General features: G+C 46.1%; 1 protein-coding gene across 2 annotated transcripts; it reads right to left on the bottom strand.

Moving 5' to 3' along the window:
• Positions 1-4,006: 4,006 nt before the first annotated feature.
• Positions 4,007-5,855, bottom strand: LOC108648826 (cleavage stimulation factor subunit 3-like). 2 transcript variants are annotated; one of them, XM_018097328.1, is made up of 4 exons: positions 5,782-5,855; positions 5,004-5,199; positions 4,476-4,625; positions 4,007-4,089 (listed from the first exon to the last, which is right to left on the bottom strand). In XM_018097328.1, the coding sequence occupies exons 1-3, from the start codon at positions 5,847-5,849 to the stop codon at positions 4,503-4,505; spliced, it is 387 nt and encodes a 128-aa protein (XP_017952817.1). In that variant the 5' UTR covers positions 5,850-5,855; the 3' UTR covers positions 4,007-4,089; positions 4,476-4,502. The 2 variants fall into 2 exon arrangements, with proteins under 2 accessions (XP_017952817.1, XP_031746816.1); XM_031890956.1 differs by lacking the exon at positions 4,476-4,625.
• Positions 5,856-11,245: the final 5,390 nt, after the last annotated feature.

Below are 11,245 nucleotides of genomic sequence, written 5' to 3' on the forward strand. Positions count from 1 at the left end.
GAAATCCCCCAAATCTTAATAAAGTAAATTGCTGGTGGGAAAGCATACGTGGGTCTTGCTTTTCCAAAGTCGCCCGCAGATTCCATGTAAACAAAATGCTTCGTATGGTTTCCCACTAGTGGGTTACTTTATTGTCGATGGGAAACAGTCTGGGGTGGATTTGTTGCCCCAGTAGCCCAGATTTAACCCTGGACGACAAATCTCCCCACATGCCATTAGCCTTAAGTGCCGGGCATTCTATGTGGGGCAATTTGTGCTAGTGGTGTAACAACAACAGGGCTGCAAAATGCTCCTCAGAGGGGCCCGGCACGCACACAGCAGCCCCTGCCCGGCCCTCCATCCCCCCACGCTCATGCTGGCTGGGGATGGGGGATTTCTAACAACTATAGAGAAAACAGACCCCTATCCCACAGGCCCCCCCACATGCATGGGGTCTGCATCCTCTATAGCAGGGATCCTCAAACTATGGCCTGGTTAATTTACCCAGCCCCCTGCTGCGTCCTCACCCCTGGCAGCGGAGAGAGAGGACTCATCGACAGGGACAGGGGAGCTGAGAGGGAGGACAGACGGTGCTGGCAGAGAGAGGACTCATCGTTGAGTGGGAGGGGGAGCTGGGAAGACAGACGGAGCGGAGGGAGCTGGAAGAGGGAGGACTCAGTGGGCAGCGAGAGGGAGCGCGGGGGCAGTGGGGGGGGGGTGGGGAGTGGAAGAGAGAGGACGCAGCGGGTAGCGGGAGGGGGGAGCTGGAAGAGAGAGAATGCAGGAGTGGGCCATAGTTTGCCCCCAACAGTCTGAGGGACCATGGACTTGCCCCTTGCTTAAGAAGTTTGAGGACCCCTGTTCTATAGTTACCCCACTGGCTCGATGCCTCTGTATTTTTTAGAGGGTCTAAAGTTCAATAAAAATCGAGAAAACTTCCTAAACCCTCTTCCAAGCACTTGGATTGTTTTGTATTGAGCAGTGACTGCTAATGCAAAGCTGAAATTTCTATTTGGCCTTATACCCCCTTTACTTATACTGAGAGGAACAACTCACTTAGCAACTTAGGGACGTCTTATACTTAGCACTAGCCAATGGGGCAGTTATGTTGAATGAGCAAATGATTGATATAGAACAATTTGCTTCCTCCATCTATTAAGACTTAATGGGCACATTTAAGATTGCTCGAGCCTTTGGGCTTAAATTTGTACTAGATTATTAGGGCTCATGTAAAAATGCTCAAGCGTTCAGATCCCAAACCCACATGAGAGTTCCCAAACTAGCCCGTGGTTTCTTCATCCGAGTAGCACACTTTGCACAAATTGGGTTTTTTTTTCCCTGGCCAATAAAAAAAAAAGCTTGTCCAAAAAGCTCTTTATTTTTGGGGGGAAAAAGAAAAACCTGATTCGTGCTATTCGGATGAAGATTTGTTTGGGAACTCTCATGTGGGTTTAGGATCCGACCACTCGAGCATTCTTACACGAGCCCCTAAGTGTTATCCTTCAATCCTAGCAAAACTAATGTAACTATCAATTACAGGCTCTTGTTTATATATTAGGGGCACGTGTATGATCGATTGAGCCCCTTGGCTTAGGAAAGGAAACTTAAAGGAAACCCCGCGTAAGTTAAGGAACCAAATAAAGGGAATAAAATACTTGCTTAGTTGGGTTTTTTTTCCTTTGTTTGGCTGAACTTTTTCGTATTTATAAGAGCCTGCTCGGGGAAGGAAAACCTAACTAACGAAGTATTTTTACCCAAAAACTCACGCAGGGTTTCCTTTATGATTGCTCCAACCAAAAGGGGAATCAGATGAAAAAGAAGATTGGACCATGTAAGGGGCCAAAACAATAGCATCCCTGACTAATATGGGCTAAGTCAGATAGGAAGGTTTATGAAACCCCATTGGGCAAAGATAGTGGTGTCCAAAATAAAGGTTCCCTCCAGTGTTATTCGATAATTGGCCCAAGGTTCAAATCTGCCCTCCCCTTGAATGGTAACTGCACAGATATCAGCTCCTCCCTTGTATGGCAGCTTAAGCATCCTCCATAATAAAGACAACAAAATGCAATACAGGTATAGGACCCGTTATCAAGAACGCTCGAGACCAAGGGTATTCCGGATAAGGGGTCTTTCCGTAATTTGGATCTCCATACCTTAAGTCTACTAAAAAATCAATAAAACATTAATTAAACCCAATAGGATTGTTTTGCCTCCAATAACGGTTAGTTATATTGTAGTTGGGATCAATTACAAGATGCTGTTTTTTTATTACTACAGAGAAAACGGAAATCAGTTTTAAAATTCTGAATTATTTGATTAAAATGGAGTCTATGGGAGACGGGCTTTCTGTAATTCAGAGCTTTCTGGTTAATGGGTTTCTGGATTAGGGATCCCATACTGTATCAGGAATTCGAACCCCATATTTTTAATATGATGTGGAAATGTTATTTATAAAATAGTTGGTTTTGTGTATTCTTACCTGAATGGAATGTATCAGGCCCGCCCTACTGAGACTATTGATGCAATTCAGCAGTTTAATTAAAATTAAGTGCCATCATTTGTCGGAATCAGGGGTGGGAGAAATGGGTGAGGGAAGATCCTAAGGTGAAGAAATGTGAACAGGGAATTAGCCATGTTTGAACCCAGACCTAGTGACCGTCACTGAGCTCAGAGCTTTGGTCAGTGGCCAAAGCCTTGAAGGGTAATTTCAACTCAACACATATTTAAAATTCACATAAAATGATAGATGGTGCATATATATATATATATATCTGGGTTTAAGAGGAACGGAAGACTTATTATTAAATTAATACCCTTGTTACATTTTGGGCTCAAGGACAATCCCATAAATATGTCTCTGCCATTAGAGATCTTTGGTCCTTGGAGAAACAGACCCATAAACATGTCTCTGCCAATAGAACCCTTTGGGCCTAGGAGAAACAGACACATAAACATGTCTCTGTTAGTAGAAGACTATTGCCCTGGATGAGAGCAGCTGATATACAAGCCATTGCCATGAGTATTATTATTTGGGCAGAGGAATGGCAGGTCCCAACAGGCAAAAAGGTGATTTAACTTGATCTGCATTGGGTTTCCATCATTAGCAGTCACCCCATAAGTTTTAATGTAGAGTCTGGAGGCTGTTAGTGGTATTGCATTAATGCATAAGAGGGTGGGGGGGGGGGGGGGGGGGGGGGCGATTTGCTAGGCACCCACCATTGGCTATAACTGTTTGCCCCAGCACATGCGCCTTGGTGCTGCTGAAAAGTTCTCCTGTGTTCTCGAATGCAAAAGTGTCATTGGTTGGAAAGGCAATTGGGCCTGTTTTCTGCGTTGGCTGCTAAACCAATCATGTCTGCAGGCAAACTAAGCTCAGCACCCTTAAGAATCACTATGGACGTTATATGGTCTCTCCTTTGTAACAATGGGCTGCTAAATAGTTGTACGATGCTATGGTATAGCACAATCTCATTGGTAAGGTGGCGGGTGTAAAATTTGGGGCTAAAGAGATGAAAGAATTAAACTTTTAATTCATAATCCCACCCAACAGTACTCAGAATGATTGGCCTAAAAATGCAAATGTTTAGCTAAATATTACAGTAAAAACCCCTTTTATAAAATGAGGCTTGATTTGTTGCCTGGACATCAATTGGGCATATTGTTGTATTATGGGTGACTGGGGTGGATCAGGGGGTGTGACCATGCTTCCTTCTGCAGGTCACTTTATTTTCACTGGGGCCCCATTATTCTTGCTAGCAGGGTCCAAGGGCCGCAGGTGACCAATGGATTGATAGTTGGCCCCCCTCGCTGGGGATCATCCTATTTACTTAGTAGAATAGGGCCACATGATTGCTGATAGAAGCCATGGTCCCAGTAATGATGGGCCACCAACAGTTAGAGAAGAACGTATCCTCTGTGGCCCATCTCTATTGCGGCCCTCCCCTCCTCTCCTGGCTGTCAAAGCAAAGGTAACAACCCCTACATTGTCAAAAAAAAAGCAAAATTACACACTAACCTGGAAGTAAATAGGGGTAGGAAGCAGCTTCATTAGGATCACTGCAGCTGGAGGGACTGGGAATACTCCGCCAGGAACAGGATGGAGTCCAGGTGCTACAGAACAGAAAAATATTGTTTTTGGTGGTTATTACATGCGGCTGTTCTGCAAGCCAACACTATCAGCTCTTGAAATTATGCAGTCGCCTTTGGTTTTCATGCACATTTAAGAGTAAAGGACATTTTCCTTAAGTCACAGGAATATATCTGCAGGTTATTTATATGCAGCCCTATAAAAAGGAAACTGGAGTGCGATTACTAAAGTGACCAATGGCAGCGGGCAAATGTGCAGCACTCCCAGGCAGATAACATGGTGCGCATGGAGGCACGGCACCCCCAGGAATGGATTAGTAGAAAAAGAAGCAACTAGTTACAATCAGCAAATAAAAGTGCTCAAAAGATTTTCCTGGTTGAAGCAATCAGTTTGCTGTAAAAAGGCTTACGAGCTAAATGTCACGGCTGGAAAGGGATCATCTGGGACGTGTCAGGTTTGGGATACTCTGGTTTTCAACATCGTCTTTCAGCGAAGGGGCTATGGATGGAGCTACCACAGGGTCTGGGATTAGTGCTGCCAGTTTGGCTCTCGGTACATCCTAGAAATAAGAATGAGACATTACTGGCAATAAGTTAGGGGTGAGGAAAAGACACATTTCCTTGTGCTAATTGACAATACTGCAAGCCGCCAATAGCAACCAGCCATATCTGTTCCTTTATTAGTTAATCAAGCAGCAGTTTGCTGTTGCCTGAGAATCTTGAAAAAGAGAAGCAAACGTGAAGGGAGTGAAAGAAATAAATGTGTCTCTGCTAGGTATAAAGGCATGGGAGCGGTAAGGGACAGCAGCTGCTGGCACATATACTAGAGCCCAGAGATAAGCCTAAGCACCACGTTAATATATGAATTTAACATCATTCCCATAATGGAGAAAAGGCGGGATAGCTATATGCAGGTACAAACCCTGATCCCGACATACCTTGTATCCCAAAGCTTTCAGTTCACTTGTGGAGCAGGGGTACAGGTCCATAAATGTGTATCTATCCACAAGGAGTGCCGTCTCCTTCCCTTCATACCCCTCCTTGAATGCTGTGTGTCTCCTTTTTCCCACTTTCAGTATACTAGCTACATCTCCAATGTTGCTTTCCAAGGCCAGGAAACGTGCCCAAATCTCACTGCAGAAATCAAGGGAGGAAAAAAACAAGGAAATTCAGTTTTCCCAAATAGGGACAAAGTGAGGCTTCCAGTTTGTCAGACATTGTATAAAGGCCACATTCAGCATATAACAGCAGCATTGTGCAGCTTCGCTTTAGCTGTTCTTCCCTCTTCACTTTCCCCTTCCCCTGTGCTGTCCTTGTACACTCGCACCACTTGCACGGGGATGAAGCCTGAGCCATGAGCAGGCAGGATTTAATCTGAGCAGGGGAATGGCAATACTGTTGCACGAGCAGCAAAACTTGCACAGGGGCAGCGTATGAACCGAATAGAGTTTTATAGGAATTCTACCATATAAATATATGATGTTTCCCATGATATAGTTGAGGGTACAGGCCTGCTTAGGGCTCCACTGGGTAAAGCTTTTATGCTGCACTGGGAAAAGGATCATAAAATAAACCCTGCAGTCTGTGTTACATGACAGTGTAGAGCAAAAGGCTTAAGGCTGCGCAGGGGAAGGCCCTTGACTTGAGACCCTCATCTCTCACTGCAGTTTCTGTCTGGCCGTCCATATACCAAGTCAACTTTATATTCAGACTCACCCTGATTTTTCGGGAGGCAAACTTCCTGATGTTAAAACTAGTTCAAGTAATACTCTTATTGGTGTCATTGTCCTCTGCAAAAAAAATATTTAGGATATTTAGGATTCGGTTAATATTATTTTACTTATCATATAACCACACCTAAATTACTAAACATGTACATATAACATAGTATTTCACTCATGTTGGTAAGTAAATGTGACCTGTCACAGACCTACAAGGAAGCTACAGGCAGTAGCTCCAAAACTCTAAAGGGGCAGTAAATTATGTTTTTTTACCTAAGGCTACAAACATTTAGGTTAGTCATATAAACACCCTTCTTAAACCATATATTTACTGGGAACTGAGCGCTGCAAGGGCATGCCCAATCGGTGCATGGGGTTAGAGAGTTTAGTACAGCAAACTTATGCTTATAAGCCGAGTCTTAGTTGCTCTTTTAGAGGAAAAGACTGAACAGAGAGGATTAGTTACCCTTTATTTGAAAGGCATATTTACTACAGTGGTGTATAGAGAGGTCTGTGTTTAATGCAATTATAGAAAGTGATAAGAATTGCCCTATTTATGAACAGTATATAATAGCATGTAAGCCAGATATTCTTTTGGGGGCTATTTGCTGATCACAAGTCTATCCGTTCTTCTTCAGTCACAGTTGGTGGTAATGTATAGTTGTGATAAATAGTCTCGCATGTATGTCATTTACGTCATTAGTTAATCAGTGTATATATATATATATATATCTAATATCAAAATCCCAGCAGTGCAGAGAAGAGAAAGGGACAGACACAGTGACAGTTACACATAACTATAAACCCAGTGAGAATGAGGAATGAATGGATATTGGGGAGTTGTATCAGGAGTCAGAACCAGCAGTGCAGAGAAGGGAAAGGGACAGACACAGTGACAGTTACACATAACTATAAACCCAGTGAGAATGAGGAATGAATGGGTATTGGGGAGTTGTATCTGGAGTCAGAACCAGCAGTGCAGAGAAGGGAAAGGGACAGACAGACACAGTGATAGTTATACATAACTATAAACCCAGTGAGAATGAGGGATGAATGGATATTGGGGAGTTGTATCAGGAGTCAGAACCAGCAGTGCAGAGAAGGGAAAGGGACAGACAGAGTGACAGTTACACATAACTATAAACCCAGTGAGAATGGGGAATGAATGGATATTGGGGAGTTGTATCAGGAGTCAGAACCAGCAGTGCAGAGAAGGGAAAGGGACAGACACAGTGACAGTTACACATAACTATAAACCCAGTGAGAATGAGGAATGATTGGATATTGGGGAGCTGTATCAGGAGTCAGAACCAGCAGTGCAGAGAAGGGAAAGGGACAGACACAGTGACATTTACACATAACTATAAACCCAGTGAGAATGGGGAATGAATGGATATTGGGGAGTTGTATCAGGAGTCAGAACCAGCAGTGCAGAGAAGGGAAAGGGACAGACACAGTGACAGTTACACATAACTATAAACCCAGTGAGAATGAGGAATGAATGGATATTGGGGAGTTGTATCAGGAGTCAGAACAAGCAGTGCAGGGAAGGAAAAGGGACAGACAGACACAGTGACAGTTACACATAACATACCTCCCAAGATTGGAAAAATGAAAAGAGGGACAAAAACAAAATACTCCTTTTATATAGTTGAAATGGCGGGATCAGACGCAAATGTGCTATACCCTCATACTGTACTACCTAAGGAAAACAATATAGCAACTCCTACATATAAAATACAAATATAGAGAGAAGGCAGTCAGTTATAAGTGAGTTATAACTATGTACCAGATTTGCCCCCCCATACACAGTGCCCCCAATGGCCCAATAGACAGTACCCCCCCATACACAGTGCCCCCCAATACACAGTACCCTTCATACACAGTGCCCTTCATACACAGTGCCCCCCAATACACAGTACCCCCAATACACAGTACCCTTCATACACAGTGCCCTTCATACACAGTGCCCCCCAATACACAGTGCCCTTCATACACAGTGCCCCCCAATACACAGTGCCCTTCAAACACAGTGCCCCCCAATACACCGTACCCTTCATACACAGTGCCCTTCATACACAGTTCCCCCAATACACAGTACCCTTCATACACAGTGCCCCTCAATACACAGTGCCCCCCAATACACAATGCCCTTCATACACAGTACCCCCCATACACAGTGCCCCCCATACACAGAACCCCCAATACACAGTTCCCTTCATACACAGTGCCCCCCAATACACAGTGCCCTTCAAACACAGTGCCCCCCAATACACAGTGCCCTTCAAACACAGTGCCCCCCAATACACAGCACCCTTCATACACAGTGCCCTTCATACACAGTGCCCCCCAATACACAGTACCCTTCATACACAGTGCCCCCCAATACACAGTGCCCCCCAATACACAGTACCCCCCATACACAGTACCCCAAATACACAGTGCCCCCAATACAGAGAACCCTTCATACACAGTGCCCCCCAATACACAGTGCCCCAATACACAATGCCCTTCATACAGTGTCCCCAATACACAGTACCCTTCATACACAGTGCCCCCCAATACACAGTATCCTTCATACACAGTGCCCCCAATACACAGTACCCTTCATACACAGTTCCCCCCAATACACAGTACCCTTCATACACAGTGCCCCTGAATACACAGTGCCCTTCATACACAGTACCCCCCATACACAGTACCCCCAATACACAGTGCCCCCAATACACATTACCCTTCATACACAGTGCCCCCCAATACACAGTGCCCCAATACACAATGCCCTTCATACAGTGTCCCCCAATACACAGTACCCTTCATACACAGTGCCCCCCAATACACAGTACCCTTCATACACAGTGCCCCCAATACACAGTACCCTTCATACACAGTTCCCCCCCAATACACAGTACCCTTCATACACAGTGCCCCTTAATACACAGTGCCCCCCAATACACAATGCCCTTCATACACAGTACCCCCAATACACAGTGCCCCCCATACACAGTACCCCAATACACAGTGCCAGGCCCTTTTATAAGGTTGCGCCTGTGGGTATGTGTGACATCAATACGCACGGGGCGCAACCTTATAAAAGGGCCTGGCACCGCCGGAGAAGGAGCCACATAAGGAGAGAAGGCGCGCAAGGAGCAGGAGCGCCCACCTTCAGCCGGCGGATCTCGCTATCATGTTACGGAAATACAGGATATTCATGGAACGATCCAGGACAGCGGGACGCGCTATAAAAAGCGGGACAGTTGGGGGGTATGACATAACATTAAACCCAGTGAGAATGAGTGGATATTTGGAACTTGCTAAGAATGACTTATTTTAATGAAACCTAAATTAGTTTCAGGGGGATACTTAACCCTTTGAGGGCTGGAGAGGCCCCTACGGACCAATAGACATGGGGGGTGCAGGTAACCCATCCAGGCTCCTATAACACTAATGCTCAATGACAAATTGTTTTTTTTGTAACCTAACCATACAAAGCATGCAATTCATCCAAATGCTTATATGCATTATGAACATTATATATTATACTTATGGTTGCTATGGTTACTAATACAGAGTAAAATGAGCCATACTTGAAGGCAGCCATCTTGTCACACAAATTCTGTACAGAGCAGCGGTCCCTGCGGCTGTGCGGCTGCTCCTGGGTAACAGCCTGCTCCTCAAATCCCTTATCTCCCGCCCCAGTATAATACCTGTGAATGGGGCTGAGTTCCCATCGCTATTTCACTCCCTAATGGCTGCCTATGGCCGCTGTTACTGTGTCTTCTTACTAATAAAGTTCATTGAGGAAAAAAAAGCCGAGCGTTCTGTTCCCATAGCACCGGTGGGCGTGGCTACGCGGTCACTTCCGCCGAGTGAATTGAACAAGTGAATGAGGCGCCGGAAACGCTTGGAAGTGAGCGCTGCCCTTTCCCGTTCCTTGTTTTTGCCCCACAGACAGACAGGAGGGGCGGCAAGGGGTTACAGTTACACGCAGCAGAGGGAGGGTTGGTCGGGAGAGGTAGTTACTCTGATACTTCCAGGCTGCTCTGTAGCCTAATTATATTGCCCTCATATTGTCCCTGTTTGTCCCCTGTATATTCACAAGTAGGGCCATTTCCCATTCTACTGTAAGTGACCCAGCGCTTCTGTGTGTTACAGGGCCCGGCAGCAGGCGTCTGTCATGCAAAGGATACTGGGAGTTGTAGTTTCCTGCCAATGGGGGAGTAGCCTATACGTAGAGCTTTGTAGTTTCAGTGTCTCTACATCCCAGAAACTGAGCAGCCTGCAGCCATGCATCTGAATAAACTGCTCAGAAACCATCATGGCTGCAGGTTTAATAAGTGTTCAGCTTTATAGGGGAAAGGGGGCAACTGTATTGCAGTACACTAAAATATATCCCTGTCCAATATGGTTGTATAAATAAAAGGTGTGTATTACATATTACTCATTATACAGGTATGGGATCCCTTATCCGGAAACCTGTTATCCAGAAAGTTCCGAATTATGGAAAGGCCATCTGCCATAGACTCCATTATAAGCAAATAATTCCAAGTTTTAAAAATGATTTTCTCTTGCGTCCTGGGGGACACAGGCACCATGGGGTTAAATCCCCTCCCATCAGGAGGCAGGACACTTACAACAATGTTTCTCCTCCCTTATAACCCTCTTCCCGCTCCCAGGCACTTCAGTTTTTTTAGTGTCCTCGCAAACCAAGGAGGTTGGACCAAGGAGTCTCTAGGAGACAATTGAGAAATCTTCGGTTCAGGGCTTAGCCCTAACACCCGGGGTGGTACCTGAGACAGCTCAGGCTGCTCTCAAAGCGTCAGCCCCCTACGCTGGAAGGCTTGAGAGCCTAGTGAGTACAGGAGGAGCGCGAGGTTCTCTCTGGTCTCCTCTGGCCCACCGCACAGGATGAATGCCTCGGTACTCCCAACGGCACCCCCCCTCCCCCGTTACCGTAACACGGCACGGAGGGTGAAGCCATTGCAGACTACCTGCCCTCTTATAGGGCCATTACTTGTTGCGCGGTGGGGAATTGAGTGCGAGAGGGAAGGGGATGCTGACGGCGCGCCTCGCGGCACACTCACGCGGTGCTCTGGGGACTTCCGGGGGAAACGGCCGAGGGCCTCCGGAAGTCCCCTGACGTCACGCGACAGCTCACCTTTGCGCTCTTTGTCGGCACATCCCTTTCTGGCACCGGACTGAGCACGCAGTTGCGGACTACGCGCCAGTCAACTCGGCTACCGCCAGGCAGAAGCTTTCTCTCCTGCTCCCTTCTTCCCTCTACCAGGCACAGCACGGTAACGGGGATCGGTTATAACATGGCTGAGGGGTCAGGGGACGCACTATTCCTCAGGGGGGGGAAACAGGCTCCCAAAGTAACCTTCTTTGCTTGCAACCAATGCAAGACAAAATTTAAAGGGGCACAGAAAGACCCAGTTTGCAAGGCATGCGCCACTGCC

The sequence above is a fragment of the Xenopus tropicalis genome, chromosome 8 (assembly GCF_000004195.4).
Source record: "Xenopus tropicalis strain Nigerian chromosome 8, UCB_Xtro_10.0, whole genome shotgun sequence".
NCBI classification, from domain to species: Eukaryota; Metazoa; Chordata; class Amphibia; order Anura; family Pipidae; genus Xenopus; species Xenopus tropicalis.